This window comes from Saccopteryx bilineata, chromosome X, assembly GCF_036850765.1.
Source record: "Saccopteryx bilineata isolate mSacBil1 chromosome X, mSacBil1_pri_phased_curated, whole genome shotgun sequence".
Lineage (NCBI taxonomy): Eukaryota > Metazoa > Chordata > Mammalia > Chiroptera > Emballonuridae > Saccopteryx > Saccopteryx bilineata.
The window spans coordinates 134774689-134797824 of NC_089502.1; the positions used below are offsets into that span (position 1 = coordinate 134774689).

Below are 23136 nucleotides of genomic sequence, written 5' to 3' on the forward strand. Positions count from 1 at the left end.
CTGCGATGCACAAGGTCTCGGAGGGAGCGCAGGCGGTGGAGGTAACAATCCGGACTTAGTAGCTGAAAAGAAAAACATACTGTTAAGGACCACCAAAAGCAAAACAAAACACCCTCCACTTGTTAACTAGGAATAATAGCAAGAGCAATTTTAACATGTTTATATTATTTTTATAATTTTTTAAATAATTTTATTTTTTTAATGGGGCGACATCAATAAATCAGGATACATATATTCAAAGATAACAAGTCCAGGTTATCTTGTCGTTCAATTAACATGTTTTTTTTAAATCCACCTCAAGGCTTAATTTAAAAAAAGAGTACAGGCTTTTTCTAATCCCTTTTTCATTTTTATATTACCAAAAAATTGAAGTATTTATCCAGGCTGTTGTGATTTAAAAAGTGTAAAGCAGTAAAAATAAATAAATAGACAGGTAAATAAATAAATAAAAAGACAGCTTTTGATCAAACGACTGGAACCCAGCACAGGAAAGGCAGTCGATAACTCATTATTTTTCTGTTGCTTTTTTAGTTTCAGGTAATCCAGGTCCTTTTTCTCCCTAGCTTTGGGCCATTGCACTGCTCACTGGTTCAGCCAGTACACTGCAGAAACTAAGAGCCAGAATCCCAGGGTAATAATACTGCCCTGTGAGTGAGCGGGCTGCTAGCAGCAGGGGAGGCGGAAAGTCACGGACTAAAATGATATTTAGGGATTTTTCAAAGATCTCAACTTCCCTTTTTCTCCCTAATCCTTATTATCATGGATAATTAAATCTGTTTCTAAAATAACCTGGCCCCATCTGAAGGATCTTTTGAAAGAAACTTTCAGTCCATTTTTTAAAAATTGTGTGAGACATAGAGGAAATTTTAGTTAAGCCAAAAAGGTTTGAATTGTAACTTAATGAAAATAAACATACGTTATTGAATTATAAATAAAGCTCATAATCACAAATAAATAAGTTCATTATCATACTGGCAACTTAAACCACATTCTTTAGAAACTCCTTAGAAAAGCACAGCATGCTCTATATATCTATATATAGTTTATCTGCAAATCTGTGATATGTGTGTTAATATAATACTTAGACAATTCTCTGTGGCTTAAAAATAAATTATAGCATGCCTGACCAGGCGGTGGCACAGTGTCTAGATAGAGCGTCAGACTGGGATGTGGAGGACCCAGGTTCGAGACCCCAAGGTCGCCAACTTGAGCGTGGGCTCATCTGGTTTGAGCAAAGCTCACCAGCTGGACCCAAGGTCACTGGCTCGAGCAAGGGGTTACTCGGTCTGCTGTAGCCCTGCAGTCAAGGCACATATGAGAAAGCAATCAATGAACAACTAAGGTGTCGCAACGAAAAACTGGTGATTGATGCTTCTCATCTCTCTCCGTTCCTGTCTGTCTGTCCCTATGTATCCCTCTCTCTGACTCTCTGTCTCTGAAAAAATAAATAAGTAAATAAATATATCATAGCAGCCTGCCAAAAACAAAGTTTTTGCAAATCACTCTTGATTTGACCTAGCTAGATCAGACAAGATAGAAGATGGAGTTCAGGGTTTCAACAAAGGTAAGTCAGTCATTTCTTAGAGATTTTCCTTCTCAGATAGTGCACAAAGATAGTACAACCACATGGGCCCATCAATGATTTTTCTCAGTCTTTCATTAAAATTTATGAAATACATCAGTGGAATCAAACCTCCAAAGGTGATGAGACTTTAAACAGCCTTCAATAACAAAGCACTTAGCAACATACAATGACAAAAACCTCAGGAATTATTTATTTCAGGGCCCCTATTCTATAAATTCTCGTGGACTGGGCCTTTAAATGACCAATTATGGAGGATCCAAGATGGCAGCAAAGAAAGTGATGTTACACTCACCTCCTCCTAGAGCCAAACTGGAGTTACAACTAAATACAAGAACAAGCATCCTGGCCTAATCAGAAGGTGGCGCAGTGGATAGAGCATTGGACTTGGATGCAGAGAACCCAGGTTCGAAACTCCGAGGTCGCTGGCAGCTCACCAGCTTGAGCCCAAGGTCACTGGCCTGAGCAAGGGGTCACTCTGTCTGCTGTAGCCCCCCAGTCAAGGCACATATGAGAAAGCAATCAATGAACAACTAAAGTGCTGCAACAAAGAATTGATGCTTTTCATCTCTCTCCCTTCTTGTCTGTCCTTGTCTGTCCCTCTCTCTGTCTCTGTCTCTCTCTCTCTCTCTGTCTGTCACCAAGAAAAAGAACAATCATTCTGAATAACCAACTCAAGACTAATTGAAGAGAAATTTTATACCAAAGATTCACAGAAGCCACATTGAGACTGGTGGAAGAGTGGAGACTTAAAAAAAAGCTGGCCCCACTCCCACGAGCATGGCTGAAGTCCAGAGGGATATCTCAGCTGGGGCGGGGGGTCTCCTGGAGAAGTGTGGAGCCTAAACACCAAGCCAAGTTCCCCAACCCTGAGCACTAGATCTAAAAAGAGGAGCCCACATAGCATTTGGTTGTGAAAAGCACCTTTTTTTTCCATTTTAATTTGCATGAAATATCTTTTTCCATGCCTTTCCCATTAAGTCTGTGTGTATCCTTTGGTCTGAGGTGGGTCTCTTGCAGACAACATATATATAGGTCTTTTCTTATCCATTCAGCTACTCTATGTCTTGTGATTGGAGCATTTAAGCCATTTACATTTAAAGCAATTAATGATAGATACATATTTACTGTAATTTTTTTTCTTTTAACTGTGTTCTTCTGGTTGTTGCCCCCCTCTTTTTTAAAGAAAGGCCTTTAACATTTCCTGCAATACTAGTTTGATGGTAACGAACTCCTTTAGCTTTTTCTTGTCTGGGAAGTTATTTTTCCTTCAAGTTTAAATGATAACCTAGCTGGGTAAAGTAGTCTTGGTTGTTGGCCCTTGCTTTCCATCACTTTGAGTATTTCATGCTAATCCCTCTGGCCTGAAATTTTTCTGTTGAGAAATCAGCAGACAGTCTTATGGAAGCTCCCTTCTAAGTAACTAACTGCTTTTCTCTTGCTGATTTAATATTGTCTCTTTGTCTTTCTTGATTGCCATTTTAATTATGCTGTGTCTTGGTGTGGGCCTCTTTGGCCCATATTGTTTGGGACTCTGCACTTCCTAGACTTGTATGTCTTTTTCCTCCACCAGGTTTGGGAAATTTTTGGTTATTATTTTTTTTTTCTTCTTCCTCTTTTCCAAATGAGAGGAAAGAAGACAGAGAGACAGACTCCCACATGTGCCCTGACCAGGATCCACCCAGCAACCCCCATCTGGGGCCAATGCCCTGACCATCTGGGGCCATGCTTGCTACCAAGTTATTTTTAGTGCCTGAGGTAGAGCTCCACGGAGCCATCCTCAGGGCCCAGGGCCAATAATGTGCTCAAACCAATCAAGCCATGGCTGTGGGAAGGGAAGAGAGAGAGAGAGAGAGAGAGAGAGAGAGAGAGAGAGAGAGAGAGAGAGAGAAAGAAAAGGGAGAGAAGGGGTGGAGAAGTAGATGGCTGCTTCTCCTGTGTGCCCTGACTGGGAATTGAACTCGGGACATCCACACACTGTGTTGACACTCTACAACTGAGCCAAATGGCCAGGGCCTTTGGTCATTGTTTCTTTAAATAGGTTCTTGATCCTTTGCTCTCTCTCCTCTCCTTCTGATACTCCTATGATATGGATGATGTTGTGCTTCCTGTGGTCCAAAAGATCCCTTAAACTCTCCTCACTATTTTTCTTTTTGCTGTTCTTATTGGGTGTTTTATTCTACATTGTCTGCCAAATTACTGATTCAATCCTTGGCTTTATTCCTTCCAGCATATTCTTGATGTCAGATACTATATTCTTCATTTCTAACTGGTTCCTTTTTATGGTCACTGTGTCCTTTTTTATGCTTGTTCTTTGTTGAGGTTCTTATTTTGTTCCTTGAGCATCTGTATAACCATTACTTTGATCTTTTTAAGTCTGATCAATTGTTTATCTCCTATTCAGTTAGGTCTTTTTCTGGAGAGTTCTCCTATTCTATCATTTGGGGCCTGCTTTCTTTTTTTCCTATTTTGGCTGCCTCTTTGTATTTGTTTCTAAGAATTATACAGATCTGCTCTGATTCCCACTCCTCGTAGGGTGGCCTTTTGTAATAGCTGTTCTGTTGGGTCCAGTGGTGAAGTCTTCTTGATCACCTGAGTTGGGTGTTCCAGGGATGACTTTTGTGTGGATGATGTGAGCCCTCCTGTTATAATTGAGACTTGATTACTATTGGTCCACTGTGTATTAGATTGACCCTCAGGCTGGCTGACTGTGAGGCTCTAACTTAAGCAAAGTATGCAAGCTGCACTGCAGGGGCTAACCACAGGACACAAATTTGCCTCAGCTGGGTTTGGTGCCTGAAGAGATCTCTCTTTGGATGTGCTGCTTGTGAAGCTAACTGGATCCTGCTCTGATGTTATCTGAAGCTATCCACTGGGTGTGATGGTTTTGAGCCTCTTGGGAGGGAACTTGGTGCAAGCTAATGTGAGACGCTGCCTGTGACTGGCCCTCAGCAACCTGTTTGAAGGTACAAGTGATCCACAGTTTGTGGCTGCCTCTACTGGGCTTAGATGTATGTGGTCAAGCTCAAGTTGCAATGTGAGGTCAGCTTTTACCAGCACCTGGCCCAGGGACAGGTCAGCAAAGATCCCAGACACTGCTAGATCTGCCTCCTGCTGCCTCTGCCTGCTGGCTCCCAGGTAGGCTTGATCAATAAAAAAGCCTCCAGTAGAGTTGGAAGGATGGGGCTAGTGGCTTTCCCTGGATGGGGAGGTGCCAGTCAGTCTTCAAGGAAGATGGTGAGTGTGATTCTCACCCAGAGCCAGTCTGTCCCTTTGCAACCAGGAAGGTGGTTCAACTGAATCTCCCCTGAGAAGGAAGCACGATTCAGATTCACAGGAAAGTGGGGTAATATCCCCCTGCCTTAACACTGAATAACTGAGTCACTGGTACCCACTCAGTCTGTCTAGACCTCTACTCTCTGGTCCAGGCTGCTGACTCTTCAGCAGGGCCTAATCTCTACAGGATGTGACAACTGTTTCCCTTTAGGCTGATGTCCTACAGAAGGGAGTGCTCCACCTAAAAAGAGAGCATCTGCGACATTGGAGAATGACTCAGCACAGGGATTCTCTTGGTTGCCCCCACCCCTGTCTTTCCACAGAGCCCAAAACTAGTCTCCCCATGTGTCTCTGGTCGAGCGGCTCTCCTTCCAAAACCACAAAGTCCTTGCTCTGCACCGTTCTCCTGTCTCCCTGCTGGTGGGGAATTCAGCCACAGTAAATACAGCCACACCTGTGGGCCCAACTTTCCAAATGGTTGGTGTTGGGGAGGGCACTGGTTGTGTGCTTGAGGTGGTGGACAGCGGCTCTCCTTCCAAAATCCCAGAAAGCCCCAGCTCTGTGCCCTTTTCCTGTCTCACTGCATGCAGCGAATTCAGCCACAGCAAACTCAGCTGCCACCAGTGGGCCAGTGTCTCTCTAAGTGGGGGTGGGTGAGGGAAGGATGCTGGCTGTATACTCAAGATGTGGGAGAAGGGTCCTTTTTCCAAACCTTCCTGCCCAGCACTGTCTGTGTCTCCCCGACAAGACTCCCCCAAGAGAGTGTCTCAAAAGTCACTGCTGGTTGCAACCTATACACCCCTCTGCTGGACAGAGCACAGCAGAGTGGCTGCACCAGCAGCAGGGGGCGGGGAGCGCACTCCCCGTGCTGCTACTGTAAGAATGAGGGCTCATCCCTATGTAGGTGGCATCTGGGTGACCCAGGCCAACTCAGTCTCCTCTGATTTTCACCACATTGCTCTTTGGGCTCCTGCTCCTGCCTACATCGCTCTTGGCCAGGGATCCCTGCCTGGGATTGAGAAGCCCCTCTCCTCCAGGGAGGGAGTCCTGCCGCCACAGCCCCGCACCTGGGCACCAGGCCAGCCCTTTCCCTGTCTCCACTCTTCCGAACAGTCTCACATGGCCTCTTCTGAAAATCATTGGTTACCTCAGTTCAGTTATCCTTCAGTTGGTTGTACTATAATTTAGCTATAAATCTGGTTTTGGGCTGGGAGCAGGTGATTGTGTCTTCTACCCACTCTGCAGCCATCTTGGAAAATCTTCCCCATTTATTTTTATTTTGAGGGGTTTTTATCATGATAATTTCTTAAATTTTAACCAAAGCTGCATCTCCATCCATTGAGATGACAGTATGATTTTTCTTTATAATTTGTTAATATGATAAACTACTTTATGAATTTTTTTAATACTAAAACACCCTTGCACACTTAGGAAAATCCCAACAGGGCTAGGTTTTTATATCTGCTAGATTTAGCTGGCTCATATTTTGTTTAGGATTTTTGTAATTACATTTGTAAGACTGACAAGTGAGTTTTCTTTCTCATCTGGCCCTCCATTCTGCTTGATTCAGCTGGAGAGTGCTCCCCTGTCTATATTCTGGAATAGGTTGTAAAAGATTAGAGATTTTTGTTGTTGAATGTCAGCAGAACCATCTGAGCCCCAAATTTTTTTTGAAACAAGAATTTAATGATTTCACTTTGCTATAGGAGTATTCAAACGTTATAATTCATAAGTTAGTTTTGACAAATGATTTTTTCTAGATATTTATTCATTTTGTCTAAATTTTCACATTTACTGCCATAAAGTTGCTCATAGCCCCCTCTTATCATCTTAATCTCTACATATGTAATCTTTTTCCATTCCTAATACTATTGATGTCATCACTCTAGTTTTACTTTACTAATATTGCCTGGCACTTGTCAGCTTTATTATTCTTTTCAAAAAACCAACTTTACCATTGTCGAGCCTCTGTATTGTATGTTTGCCCTCCGTTTCATTCATGCCTGCTCATCTCCATCCATATACTTTCTTTGAGGTATTCTAATGTTCTTTTTCTGGCTTAAATTGGTTGCTTAGCTCATTAATTTCCAACTTTTCTTCTTTTCTAACATAAGCATTTAGGGTTATAAAATTTTTCCCAGCTATTTAACAGAATCTCACAGGTTTTGATATGATATTATTCAGTTTTAAATTTTTCTTAATCCTTTAGGTTTAGGGAAAAAAATAAATAAAATTTTCTTAATTTTCATTACAATTTGTTAAAATGTTACCTTCTGTCTAAAGTTTATCCCTTATTAGTTCCTTTACTTAAAGTATTAGTAGTAAGCTTAGTGAGTTTATTTGACTGAAAAGTCTTTATTTTGCCCTCATTCTTAAAAAAAAAGATTTTATTGGGTATAGAATTATACATTGACAGCTATTTTCTGCCAGCACATTAACAGTTAACATTCCACTGTCTTCTGGCTTCCATTATTGCTATTGAGAAGTCAGATGTCAATAGAATCACTGTGGGGTTTTTTTGGTAGGTAGTCTGTCTTCTCTTTGGTTACATTTAAGATCTCTTTGTTTTTAATACTTTGCAGTACCAAATTTTACTTCGTGTCTACATGTCTATTTCTTCATCCTTTTTTTTTTCTTTCATAACCTGCTGAGCTTCACTGGAATTTTAGAACTACACAGCATCCTTTTAATTTTGGGTAATTCTCAATGATTCTTCAAATACTGTCTTACCATTTTCTTTCACCTTTCCTCTGGAGCTCTTTGTCTAACTGCATTGCATTGTGGATCATTTTCTAAGATCTATTGTACAATTAACCAATTCCATCCTCAACTGCACATAACATCCTGTTAATCCAGCCTGCTGGAATATTTTGGGGCCTGAGTAGAAAGTGGGTTCTTCCTCTATTATTTCTGCTAGAAATCTGAAGGCACTATCAACCTAGAACCACTTTCAATTAAAGTCTTGGCTTGATACTGTGTAGGATTCCTAGTTTCTACTATCCTAAGATTTTGTTAAATGTCCTATAGTGTGACTTTTGAGTATAGATAGTAGTTTGAATACTGGCAACTAATCTCACTCTTACCTCATTAACACAATAGTGAAGAGACTATTTAAATTCTCTTGTTTAAACTTGGAACTGGAAAGGTAGATGAGTGACTGATAGCTGAATGAGCAGTAAAGAAAGCAGAGAGTAATCAAGTTGTACCACAGAGGGCCCCCAAGTGTCAAGAATTCATGGCATCAAACTTCTCTGGAAATAGGGATAAAGTGAAGAAAGCAATAAAAGTAAACTAACTGATAGTGAATCATAGTTCCTACCCTTCCAGAGATGGGCATACCTTGACAAACCCCTTAAAGATCTGGTTCCAGATATTCCTCATGCTGTTTTGGGGTTCAGGACCCTGCTTCTGCAGTACCCCATCTGTAGTGGCCTTTTCCTACTCCTACTTTACCTGGATACCTCAGAATACAGTAAGTGACCAACAAATATTTCAACTAACATAATAAACAACTATAGGATTATGCTCCATCTTCACATTTTTTTAAAAGACTGATTGAAAGTGTTTAGGGACAGTTAGATCCTGAAATTTTCCTCCCACATTCTGCACAGTTTCAGCATATTTCCCACTCCAGCAAAAAACTGGAAATATTTTTTCTTCTTCAGGGAGGGCACCAGGCCCAGATGAAGGTAAGAGGGCCAGAATAAAAACAGGAAGATTAGTAAATGCATGTACTCTGGATGTTGACACTCTTCCAGCCCCCTTCCTCTCTGTTCCCAGACTGTTACATTCAAAGAACGGAAGAATGTGTTCCAGGGAATTATACCAGCCAAAAAGGAAGATCTAGGTGCCAACATCACGAGATATCCAACAAGATGGCCAAGCAAGATCATTTACCACAAAGCCCACAGATGGCAAGTCCCATCCATTTATTCTTTTATGCCATCAGCTTTTCAGCCCCCACTCTTAAATATAAGCAGATGATGATCATCACCAGATATCTGCAGAAAATTTTCTAATCTAAGATAGAGCAATAAAATATTAAAAAGTAACCTCAAAAAAACAGATTAGATCTATACTAGGAGAAAAAATTAATGTATAATTTCAATACTGTCAGAATGATGATTCAGTTTATTCTAGAAATATCTAAACATTTACTATGTGATAGAAACTGAGGTACTGGTAAAATATCAATGGAAAAAAGAAGAGGAGAGGAAGAAAAGCTCTACTCTCATGAAACGTATACTCTACTGAGAAGATAGATAACGGGGTCAGAGTTAGGGATGAAATTTTAAATAAAGTCCTCAGGGAAAGCTTCAATGAGAGAACTTATCTGCAATAAGGAAATAATGGGATACAACTGAAAAAATGACATTCAAAAAACTAAAGTGAGCACTTGGAAATTAAAAACATGACAGCAGAAAGGGAAAGCTTAATAGAAAGGTTCAAAGATAATCTAAGGAAATCTTACACAAAATAGGGCTATATTCAAATAAAGGTACCACAAAGAGAAACTGAGCAAAAAGCAGGAAGAAATCAAACAGTTCAAGAAAATTTCCCAGAAATGAATAATATTAATTTCTAAATTAAAAAAGCCCACTAAGCCTGACCTGTGGTGGCACAGTGGATAAAGCGTCGACCTGGAAATGCTGAGGTCGCCGGTTCAAAACCCTGGGCTTGCCTGGTCAAGGCACATATGGGAGTTGATGCTTCCTGCTCCTCCCCCCCCCTTCTCTCTGTCTCTCTCTCCTCTCTCTTCCTCCCTCTCTCTCTCCTGTCTAAAAATGAATAAATAAAAAATAAAAAATAAAAAAATTTAAAAAGCCCACTGAGTACCCAGGGTAAGGGGCGGGGGGGACAGACCCACGGCAAGGCATATCAACATGAAATTTTAAAATACTAGAGTTAGAAAATTCCACAAGCTTCCAGCAGAGGGTGGGAGAGGAGGGCAAGCCACATACAAATGATCAGGAGTCCATAGATTTTCGACTTCTTAATATATACCACTGGGATTCACTGAAGCAATGCCATCAAAATTCTCAAGAAAACTTATTTCCACAATAATTGTATACTCAAACTAGCAGCCTGCATGATGGTTCAATTAAAGATACTTTTAGACACTCAGGGTCTCAAATTAAGCTCCATGCACCCTTCCCAAGAAAGCTACTCATGGATATTCTCTATCAAAACATGAAAATAAATCAAGAAAGAGCATGACACAGATACAGAGTAAAGGACAGCCAGCATGGAAGAGAGGGAATGTGAGCCCTTGGATGACAGCTTAGGGAGATGGCACAATAAGCACTATATAACACACACAGAAAGACAATCGCTTTAGATTTCTTCAAAAAGATGCAACTAATACCCAATGTGTTAGAATTTTATAAGAACTTTGGAAAACTAAGTGAGTCTACAGCCGATTCAGAGGCAAGTATATTGAAAAAAAACAACTAGCTGATTATTCACTCCAAGGCAAACAAAAATTTGTGCAAGGAAGAAAAGCAATTTACCATGTGTCTAACATAGCCATAATAATAAACACTAAATATTAATCTAACTGAAATCGGAACTATACGGGGAGGGTGGAAAAGAGGAGGAAGGCAATGATGAATAATACTGAAGTGTCAACAAGGAGTTATACAAATGTGTTATTTTGAAATATGAAGGAAATACCAAAATAACCCCTGCAGCAAATAAAACCCCTGCAGCCAAGTGTGTTCTCCCACCTTTGTCCCCGTACTTCAGCATGGAGCCCTGGCCTTCCTTTCCAGCACACCAGGGTGTCAGCTGTGGCTATTGACTTTTCCACTTCTTCCCTCTCTTTCCACTGACTCTCAGTCAAGAGAAGGGAAAACGAAGAGTACCCACTCATTTCACTTCACTGCAGATCTGGAGTACCAGTCAGAAATGTTAAGATTTACCTACTCACACATACGGCTTCTGGAGAGGAGACAGGCAGGTGAGCATATGCAAAGCCTCCGTTTGCCCTTAGCTGCCATTCTTTGCCACGTAAAAGTGACATTAGCGCATGCATCTTTCCTGTCCGGACGCTGCTGAAAACTCTCTTCCATGTGTTTATATTCTGGGTTCATTTCCTTTAATGAGAGGAGATACTGACCTAGCTTTATTCTACCGATTTTATATCTAAGTCATCTTTTTGTCTCCCACAGCTCCTAAACACACTACCTTGTGTTCAGTAAGTATTCACACAGTGAGTGAATCCCTGTAGCTGAATTTAGTAAAAAAGTTTCCTCTTATAATAATTTCAGTCCATTTGTGACCTTAAATTAGTTTCAAATATTTTATTCAGTATGCTCTAATCGATGTTTTTTCAAAAAGAAAAATTACACTTTCACGCAAAGTGAGATTGAAAAAGTACCTTGGCTGAATAATCTAGTGTACACATGCAGAAGATGGCAACGTACCTATTCATAGCGACAACTGCTTTCCCGGAAGAAAACAGAGGAGAGGGAAGGACACTTTTCCTGCAGGCATTAAAAGCCAGCACACTCATGAAGCAATTGCAGCTTTATTCATGATGCCTTACAGTTAATAAAGTGGAACACCAGATGTCAGCAAGGCTTTATCAAATCAAATCTTAAGTATAATCATGAAAAAAAGCATACCAAAATCCTGAAAAAACAGATTGAAATGTTCATGAAAAAAATTGCCATTTAATCCTAAATTCAGAGGACACAGTAATAATTTCCAGCATTTGTTAAATCTGCTGAAAGATGTGCATTTTCTGACTCATCCACTAAATCTCAGTTCCTTGGTATCTTCATCCAAAATTCTAACCTGTGAAGATTTTTATCCTTGTACTTCATTATGTTTAGAAATTGCTAGGCAAAATATCACTCACAGATATTACTGTCTATTTACTGCTTTCCTTCCGATCTTCACAAAACCCCAAGTCAGTGACCAAATAAAAACATGTTCGAACTTACTGGTGGGAATAAAGCAGCAGATGTGGCAACTGAAGGCTTCGAGGAACAGAAAGCCAGTTCTTCAGAGGAGTGAGACTTGGAATCACTTCAGCTGTGGAAAAGGGCCCCCATCCCCCTAAACTCGGAATATTTTATGAAGAAAATAAAAGTATTCAAATGCCAAAGGGAAAAAACACTTAAGGGATGGAAAATGTTGAAAGGAGCCTGCCAGTGAGACCTACACTTTTAAGTATCAATCAAGTAGAGTTAGCCATATGCAAAGCTTCAAGGATTTCATCAGGAAGGGCCATTCCTCTTCTTGGCAAGTTCATAAAAATGGCTATTTCTTTGTAACAGAAATCGTTCTCTTTCTCATTTCTAATCACAAAAGCATGTGCAGGCCTATGCCTATCCCCTGACTGCCCAGTCACATGGTGAGGGTTTCCTCTGTCATATACACATGTGTACGTGATAAAATGTCTGCCAGGATTACCTTCCCAACAATACCTGCCTCGACCTCTCGGTGATGCCCTGCTTACCCCGAAAATACAAGATCATTTAACTCTCTGGTAAACAGAACAATTTTTCACCAGTTAAAAGAGATACACTTATACATGTCTTAGAAATTTCAATAGGAAAAATATCGGTGACAGAGACTGGCAAAGTGGTAAGATCAAATTCAGTTCTTTCACTTTGCAGTTGAGAATATTAGGGCCTAGAGAAGTAAAACGACATCACCAAGGTCACAGGGCTACTATGATCAAGCAGCATCTGCGTAACATTTTGAACCTACAGGACAGGTAGTAATAAAGAGCAAAAAGGGCAGTGGAATAGGGGATACGCAGCTGGACAGGAGCTGTTCTAGGTCAAGGGAATAAAGCAGGTCAGGAGGCGGCAAAGAGGTATTGCAACCTTAAGAAACTAAAAAAAAAGCTTCTGAATATGCTTGCACCACAAACTCAGATAAATAAGAGGCTAGACACTAAGGATGTTCCACTATAGCACATATTTATCCTTCTCAGTCATGTGATCGCCTCTTCACAAGACTACATAGACTCCTCTGCTTTAAAAAACATTCCATGTAGTACTGGCGTAAGGACATACAAATCAACAGAACAGAATGGAGTACAGAAATAAACCATTTATCACAGTCAAGTGATTTTCGCACTTCAGTAGGGAAAGGAGAGTATCTTCCAACCAGTAGTGCTGAGAAAACTAGATCTCTACGTACAAAGAGGTGAACTTAGACCCTTATTCACACTGTATATAAGAATGAAATCAAAGTGGATGAGACATGAAGGTAAGAGTAAAATTATAATACTTTTAGAAGAAAATAGGAGAAAAATCTTCAAGACCTTTGGGTTAAGCAAAGATTTCTTAGATATGATGCCAAAAGCAAGATCCAAACAGAAAAGAACAGAAAAATTGCACTTCATCAAAACTCAAAATTATGTACTTCAAAAGACACCATTAAGAAAATAAAAATACAAGTCATGGACTGGGAAAATATATTTGCAATCACATATCGAGTGAAGGACATATAACCAGAATATACAAAGAACTCCAGGATATACAGTTCAACAATTTTTTTAAAAATGGGCAAATGATTTGAATAGATATTTCACCAAAGAAGCTATCGGAATCACTAAAAGGCACATGAAAAGATGCTCAACATCATCAGTCATCAGAGAAATGCAAATCAGAGTCACAGCAAAACACCACTTCACACTTAGTAGGATGGCTATAATAAAAATGATAACCAGTGTCAGTGAAGATATGAAGAACAAGTAATCCTCAGATTGCTGGTGGAAATATAAAATGGCATAGAGACTTGGGAATACAGTTTGGCTGTTTCTTAAGAGGTTAAACATAAATTTATCATGTACCCACCGATCCTGGTCCTAGGTATGTACCCTAGAGAAACTAAAACACGTTTATATCAAGACTTGTATTCAAATGGTCAGAGCAGCATTATTCATAATAGGCAAAAAGTAGAAACGACTCATGACCATCAAACTGAAGACTGGATAGGCCAAATGTGGCAGTCATACAATGAATGCTATTCAGCAATGAAAAGAAAGGAAATACTGATATATGCTATAACATGGATGAATCTCAAAAATATTATACAAAGTAAGGGAAGCCAGAAGCAAGAGGCACCATATTGTATGATTCTATTAATATAAAATGTCCAGAAAAGGCAAATCTGTAGAGACACAAAGTAGAGTAATGGTTGCCAGGGGCAGGGCCTGGAAACCAACTGTAAACAGACATAAAAGGTATTATTGGGGTGTTGAATATGTTCTAAAACTGGATTATGGTGACAGTAGCACAATGTGATACATTTACTAGAAATCACTGAATTTGTACACTTAAAATTGATTAACTGTGGTGGTGCAGTGGATAAAGCATCGATCTAGGATGCTGAGGTCAAAACCCTGAGGTCACCAGCTTGAGCAGAGGCTCACCAGCATGAGTGAGGAGTTGCTGGCTTGAGCATGGGATCAGAGACATGACCCTATGGCTTGAGCCCAAAGGTCGCTGGCTTGAGCCCAAGGTCGCTGGCTTGAGTAAGGGGTCACTGGCTCAGCTGGAGACCCCTGCTCAAGGCACATATAAGAAAGCAATCAATGAACAACTAAGGTGCTGCAACTATGAGTTGATACTTCTCATCGCTCTCCCTTCCTCTCTCTCTCTCTCTCTCTAACCCCACACACAACAAAAAATAAATGAAAAAAAATAGATAAACTTTATGGTCTGCAAATTATACATCAATCTTTTTTTTAATAGGTAAGAGCAGAAAAAAAGTATAATTGATCACCTGGGGCAGGGGGAGAATACAGATGAGACAAGATGGACCATAGTTGATCACTGTTGAAGCCAGGGGTTCAGTATATTATTCCTTTTCTTTTTCTATGTTTAAATTTTTATCATTAAAAAAGAAATAGACATAGTCCTAAGATTTCTTATTTATGAAGGCAAGACTTATTTCCTGTCTCCCCAAAGTACCTCAGGGAAGTCTGCCCAACACTGTAAATCACGTGGGAGGGAACACAGGAAAACAGTATTATTTTCTTGCATAAAGAGGGCACCACATTTATTATTTAACATATCTTTTAAGTTTATATATTGGTGTGATTACCTATAGAAAAAGAAGGTGTGCCCCAAGTTAAATTAATATATATTGTTTTCTCTGGTACCAAATGTGCTACAACAAAGATCCAAACAAAGATTTCCCATCTTCACAGGATTTTGACGGAGATCAAAGTGATTACACTCTCTGGATCTGTCTCCTTGTCTGTAACAATGTGAGATGACATGTAAATTCTCTTTCAACATGGACACTATGATTCTTGGATTTATTTGCCAGTGTTTACCAAGAACTCCTCCTGCACCGTGGGATATGTGATAAGGGCTAAGTAGACCCCAGATGGAGAGACGTGCACAGAGTTAAGCAACAAAAACAAGATTTAACCTTGTGAAAATCAAGTGTTATTTCTCATATTACATTTACATAAATGCATTTCTTTAAATCATTTTATTATTGAAGTCTTCGGTTGGTTAAAATCAGTAGCTGTGTGTGTGTGTGTGTGCGTGTGTGTGTTTTCCTGCACGCACGCATGCTCATTTTGAAGGGAAGGCAGGCAGACAGCCTGAGAAAAAATTCTACTATCTTGAAACTGTTTATTTTCTATCATGAATTTTTTTAAATGTGACATAGGCAGGCCAACTTCTAGGTCTTAAGCATTTCAAAATGAGTTTGTGATGACAACTATTCCATGCCAGTTTCTCAATCACTCCGCAACCTTTTGCGACCTGGATTAACCCTATCACTGCAATAAACTGTTCTAAGACTTCCCAGGGACACAGATTACAAACTCCTCCCCTACTCTCCATTCTCTTTGTCCTGTCAGCACACGTTAGACCTCTGGTCTCCACTTATTCCTGAAATACACTCCTCCCTGGGCATGCCAGGCCATGGTACTGTGTCCCTTACTGATCTCATGTACTCTCACGACTTCAGGTCCAGTTGTCAAGACAAAGAAATTTGGTATTTACGTGCAAGGTCCTGTGGGGTTTTGAGTTAGGAGGTAACTTCACAGCTTTGCTTAAGAAAACTAATCCTGCTGCTCTATGAAGAACAAAGTAAGCAAACCAGACGAGATTGCTATAGTAGCCTTCACAAGAAACTGGTAATAAGAAGTGAACCAAGACAGGTATCAAACAAGAATCAACAAAATTTGACTCCAAAAATCATATGCCAGCCTCAAAGTTTAGCTCAACAGTTGTGTGCCCTCCCCACCAACACCGTCCACAGCTCGTCCTAGTTTGAAACCACTCAGACTTCAGCGCCCTTCTCACATGTTAACTGTAATACTGACCGGCAGAGTGTGGGGCCACATCCACACTTCTCCTGGAATTCTCCACAGTAGCAAGCTCACAATAAGTGCTCAGTAAATACTAGTTAAACGAGTAAGACATTTTTCCTGGTCATCATTACTGAAGTCTTTTTCAGCTTTCATATGATTCCATAAACTCAAATGCATATAAGGAATGTGGTGATGTATTGACAATTATATTGTTTTATAGCATTCTTCAGCTCACAAGCTTTATAACAGTCATAAGTGAAATGTCCAACAATAAGAAAAATGGCTAAATAAACCATGGTCCAAATTAATAAAGGTAAAAGTAATAAAATAGAGTATCACCATTTTGCAACTACCAATGAGGTAATGGATCTAAGCCGCGGTTTGCTGGAAACAGTTCAAACCAGCTTGTGGGAGCCAACTGTGCACATCTGCTCCAGCCCCATATTCAGTGACACATCAGTAAGAGTGAAATTGGCCGTGACAGGAGTGTTTATACCATAAAAACTGGCAAATGGCCAGTTGTTAAACATTTACCAAAACACCGCTGGATGTAGGCATAGATCAATACCTGAATAACTCATTAGTTGAAAGGCTCTGGGGATCTTTTTCATAATGGATGAATCAGGCTAATACCACATGAACACACTGATCAAGCAAATATCACAAAAACAGCGGCATTAGACATCAGGGACCTGCTAATGGGATGCAGTAGGTAGTACACAGCATCACTAGGAAGTATTCTTGCCAAAAATAGAATCTGATTCTAATCAAGCCTAGATCTACCTACCAGTTTATAAGAAATACAGGAGATGAAAGAACATACAACCAGCCAAATATAAAGTATGGGAATACCTATAGGGTAGATAATTTTCCTATGAATGAATGAATTATTAAAAGGGGGGAGATGGAAGGAGGATACTATCTATTAAAAGAGACTTAACAGGTGTCAAAACAAACACAATGTGCATGTGTAGCCCTTGTTTGGATCCTCATTTGAACAAGCCACTATAAAAAAGACATACTTGAGAAAATTCAGGGAAACTGAACACTAGCTAGATATTAGATGATATTAAAGAATTATTGTTAATTTTGTACATACAATAAAGGTGTAGTAGTTAAGTTTTTTAAAAGGCCTATCCAGAAACAATAAACCAATACAGTAAGGTCGCAGGATACAAAATTAACATACAAAAGTCCATAGCCTTTCTATATGCCAACAATGAAATATTAGAAAACGAACTCAAAAAAATAATCCCCTTCACGATTGCAACAAAAAAAATAAAATACCTAGGAATAAACATAACAAAGAACGTAAAGGACCTATATAATGAAAATTACAAAGCATTGTTAAGGGAAATCGAAAAAGATACAATGAGATGGAAAAATATTCCTTGTTCTTGGACAGGAAGAATAAAGATAATCAAAATGGCCATATTACCCAAAGCAATATACAAATTTAATGCAATTCCCATCAAAATCCCTATGAGATTTTTTAAAGAAATGGAACAAAAAATCATCAGATTTATATGGAACTATAAAAAACCCCGAATAGCCAAAACAATCCTAAGGAAAAAGAATGAAGCTGGGGGCATTACAATACCTGACTTTAAACTATATTATAGGGCCACGATAATCAAAACAGCATGGTATTGGCAGAAAAATAGACACTCAGACCAATGGAACAGAATAGAAAGCCCAGAAATAAAACCACATATATATGGTCAAATAATCTTTGATAAAGGGGCCAACAACACACAATGGAGAAAAGAAAGCCTCTTCAACAAATGGTGTTGGGAAAACTGGAAAGCAACATGCAAAAGAATGAAACTCGACTACAGCCTGTCCCCGTGTACTAAAATTAATTCAAAATGGATCAAAGACCTAAATATAAGACCTGAAACAATAAAGTACATAGAAGAAGACATAGGTACTAAAATCATGGACCTGGGTTTTAAAGAACATTTTATGAACTTGACTCCAATGGCAAGAGAAGTGAAGGCAAAGATAAATGAATGGGACTACATCAGAATTAAAAGTTTTTGCTCAGCAAGAGAAACTGATATCAAAATAAACAGACAGCCAACTATATGGGAACTGATATTTTCAAACGACAGCTCAGATAAGGGCCTAATATCCAAAATTTACAAAGAACTCATAAAACTCAACAACAAACAAACAAACAATCCAATAAAAAAATGGGAAGAGGACATGAACAGACACTTCTCCCAGGAAGAGATACAAATGGCCAACAGATATATGAAAAGATGCTCAGCTTCATTAGTTATTAGAGAAATGCAAATCAAAACTACAATGAGATACCACCTCACTCCTGTTAGATTAGCTATTATCAACAAGACGGGTAATAGCAAATGTTGGAGAGGCTGTGGAGAAAAAGGAACCCTCATTCACTGTTGGTGGGATGGAAAGTAGTACAACCATTATGGAGGAAAGTATGGTGGTTCCTCAAAAAACTGAAAATAGAACTACCTTATGACCCAGCAATCCCTCTACTGGGTATATACCCCAAAACCTCAGAAACATTGATACGTGAAGACACATGTAGCCCCATGTTCATTGCAGCACTGTTCACAGTGGCCAAGACATGGAAACAACCAAAAAGCCCTTCAATAGAAGACTGGATAAAGAAGATGTGGCACATATACACTATGGAATACTACTCAGCCATAAGAAATGATGAGAGCAGATCATTTACAGCAAAATGGTGGGATCTTGATAACATTATAAGGAGTGAAATAAGTAAATCAGAAAAAAACAAGAACTACATGATTCCATACATTGGTGGAACATAAAAATGAGACTAAGAGACATGGACAAGAGTGTGGTGGTTACCAAGGGTGGGGGGGGGAGGGAGGACATGGGAGGGAGGGAGGGAGAGAGTTAGGGAGAGGGGGAGGGGCACAGAGAACTAGATGGAGGGTGACGGAGGACAATCTGACTTTGGGCGAGGGGTTTGCAACATAATTTGATGACAAAATAACCTAGACATGTTTTCTTTGAATATATGTACCCTGATTTATTAATGTCATCCCATTACCATTAATAAAAATTTATTAAAAAAAAAAAAAGAACCCAGATGATATCAATGTGCAGCAAAATTGGGATCCTGTGGTATAGAAATTTCTGAAACATGGAAACTGTTATATTTTGATAATCCTTACTTCATTAAAAATGTTCCAAACTAAAAAATAAATAAATAAAAAATAAAAGGCCTATCCACTAGACAGACATACAAAGTACTTATGTATGAAATGATAACAATATCTTGGATTTGCCTCAAAATAATTTGGGATAAGGTTTCTTTTTTACATATATTTGAAATTTGAATTTGAATTATTCCATAATACAGTTTTTAACATAGTAGCCAGTATATAGAGCATATATAAAAGAATTACAAAATTATCAGTACTGACATGGACATATTTCCAAGAAATAATGTACTATGAAAAGGCATGGGGAAATATGTACAATGTAATTCTAGTTATTTTAAAGATAAAAAACATAAAATTGAAGTCACAGGTATATGTATACATTACTAAATACACTAGAAAATGTCTCAGGAATATACTCACTGAAGAGGAAACGGCTTGAAGTGGATATGCTTAAGGACAGACCTCTAATGTTTGAATTTTATATACAAGAAATTATTTGTTTATCATTGAAATGAGTTTTATAGGCATTTTAAATATAAAAATTACATTTTGGATGACATCAGAGTAATGGTGGCCTGAGAAATAGCCTTGATCTCTCCCCTTGAAATATCAACAAACTGAACAGCTATACCTCAGCAAAGGAACCCCAGCTGGGCTCACAGGCGTGCCTGAAAGATCCATGTATTAACTAAAGGTGGGAAGGGTAAAAAAAAAAGGCACACTCACAGTCAGCTGTGGAGAGGCCCAGACTGGCCCAGCTTTCCTCCGAGGAGGATCCGGAGAGGAGAGAGAAATCCCGGGAGCCCAGGTCTTCCTCTGCCAGGAGGAGCAGAGAGATTGGGGAGAATCGGATGTGATACTGAACCAAAGCAGCAGACTGTGGGGCCACTGCCAGTGTTTCCATGGTCTACCGGCAGCGCACACTCGGAAAGAAACACAAAACTAGAAAATGCAACCCCCAGCCTCCCAGATCGCGCCTTCCTCCTCTCACAGAGTGGCAGAAACATACCTCACAGCTAAAGAACAGGTGCTCTGTGTCTGGTCCCTAGCTCTGTTGGGATGCAAGGACAAGTACCTGGAGGCCTGAAATTGCCACTGCTAAAGCCATAAAGCCCTCATAACAAGTCCCATCCATCATCATGACTGCAGCCCCACCTCCACCTTTGAGACTGCAGCTTTCCAGCAGAGTTCAGCCTCGAATTTTACAGAGCTAAAACATGTAATCCAGTGCCACCTACTGGAAAAAGAAAAATCTCTCGAAAAATTGTTCTTCTAATTTTTTGTCTTTCTTTAGTTTTGTTGTTTTTTATTATTGTTTTTCTGGGTTTTGTTTTTTGTTCTTTGTGGTTTTTTATTTAATATTTTATTTTAATTTTTAAATTTTTCATTTATTTATTTATTTTTTGCTCAATGACTGGAACAGGGTTGTTGTAGCAAAGACAGCACCGAAGTGGCTGACCATCACCATGGAAACCTTGGGCTGCAAACCTTAGGCATGGCTTTGGAAGTGGCAGGTCAGTGTCAAGAGTGAATGGAAGGGAATTCCTACCCCACAACATGGAACAGGGGGAAATAAACCCTTTTATGGGGAAAAAAGTACCTTATGGAAACAACTGTGTCAACGAGGAAAAGTAGGTTAGAATCTAAAAAGTATTGCCTTCACAGTGTGACTTTTCTTACAGGAATTTCAGTAATAAAATGTTTCATAGCTAAAGTATGGAGCTATAAAATCTAAATATCACTGAGCTAGTCCCGGGCTTGACTGCCACTAGATTCTGTATGCTTGCATAATTACTGATTTAGACTATCTTATACATTTTTGTCTTCTCAAACACAGCAGCTGTGTGGAACTAAGAAAGGATGGTTGCACAATCAGGATCCACTATTACAAAGGTGGTCTCCCTTTTACATGTAGTGATCGTTATATCAACTTCTACCTAGGGAAACACATGCTTTAGTATAAGGCAAAAGACTTATATTATCTGAAGAGCAATCAGAGTATGAAACACATGCTTTAAATGTAATGTCAGAGCCTACCTATATTGATTCTTGGGATAGTCTAGTCTAGACTCTGGTAAATCATTATGTTTGCACTCTCTTTACAGATATCAAAGGTAAAGCAAATTGTCCCACTCTGCCCAAGTTGACCTTGTTTATTTTTATAGGTTTACATTCAAATCAGCTAACAAATCAGCTCTTTGTTAATCTTCACCATAGTATGCTATCAATCTTCACAAACTTGAAGGCATGAATGCCACCCACTTCTAAGCTATCTCCTTAAATCCTATCGGAGTACTATACTGAGTGTGCAGGCTCACCTCCCTTTGGTCCTCTACAGTCTTTTATCTTATCTGCTTCTCCCTCTGTATAAACATCATCACTTCATGTAACAACCATGTCCTCTTTTTCTTCATTTACCTCTTTCATTCTTGCTTCTTGGCATCTTCCCTTCACCCTATTTCTTCTACACACTACCACTCCTCTTTTGGCCACTCTGACTCAGGAACTGAGCCTCATTCATTGTTTTTCACAATCCTGTGATTCTCATTTTTCATAGTATTAGCTTCATGTTATTTTTCCCTTTCAATTCAGGCCCACATCTCGCTTCATTGTACATTCTCTATCCCTCTTTCCTTTACCTTCCCTTATTCTCCTACGGTCGCAAACAAGGTAACCCTGGTAGAGTCTGTCTTAAGTGATAAAGTTGGCTGAAAGGTAGGATACGGGGGGCTGGAAGGACATGAACTCAGTTAAGTAGCAGGTCAGGTTAGCTTCCCCGGTGCCACCCACCCAAGTGCTTCAGAGAAGACAGAGCCAGAACCTCATCAGAGAAGTGAAGAGGAGACCAGTGTTCCCTGTGGCTAGGCAAAGAGATGTATGAGTGGGCCTTCTGAGTAGGCAATTCACAAAAAAATATTAATGGCCTATAATGATATGAAAAGATGTTCAGTCTCATTAGGAATCCAGGAAATATAAACATTTGCCTATCAGATTGGTAACAATCAAAAAGATGAACATTATCCAGTGTTGGCAAGGCTGTAAGGAAACAGACAATGTCAGCAGTGTGGTTAGTTGACAGGTCCAAGTTTTCTGCAGCACAGTTTAACAGCATATATCTATACTTGAAATGTGTATGGCCTTTCTCACAGCAATGCTAGCTTGTAGGATTCAGTCCAAGAAAAGAAGTAAATGAGAAAACAGAGACATGGATACAAAGTCCTTAAAAACCTCTGCCTTGTTTATGACATGAGAGAAAAATGAGGTTGCTGGGGGAGCCTAGGAAAGAGAGGCTCATGACCATGAAGGGGGGAAGGAGGAGAGAAGAGAGAGAAACAGAGAAGGATGGGGAGGAGCAGGGGAGGGGGGAAAGATGAGTAGGAATGAGCACAGAGGAGGGTAAAAGGGGGAAAGAGAGAGGCAAGGGGCTCCATGAGAAAGGAGCAAGGAGAGCATGCACAAGGGAGTAGTGTGTGAGCATGAGAGAAAAGTGTGGGGGAGAGACAAGGAGAGGGAGACAGGGTGAGAGAAAAATCTCCATTAATGCACCATCAATTCTGGTGCATCCATATCACACAGGCCATTAAAAGAAATGCTGTATACTATTTACAGTGGCCAAGACATGTAAACAACCAAAGTGTCCCTAGATAGAAGATTGGATAAAGAGGATGTGGTACATATCTGCAGTGAAATACTACTCAGCCATAAGAAATGATGACATATTGCCATTTTTGACAACATGGATGGACCTTGAGAACATTATACTGAGTGTGAAATAAGTAAATCAGAAAAAGCTAAGAACTATATGATTTCAC

The 23136-nt window shown here is 39.6% G+C and overlaps 1 protein-coding gene across 2 annotated transcripts in view; it reads right to left on the reverse strand.

The window, feature by feature from the left end:
- Positions 1-23136, reverse strand: part of REPS2 (RALBP1 associated Eps domain containing 2) — a 221587-nt gene that overhangs the window by 54454 nt on the left and 143997 nt on the right. For both annotated transcript variants that reach the window (XM_066249297.1, XM_066249296.1), the window contains exon 12: positions 1-62. In XM_066249297.1, the coding sequence (XP_066105394.1) occupies positions 1-62 (62 nt within the window). The remainder of the gene's footprint in view (positions 63-23136) is intronic.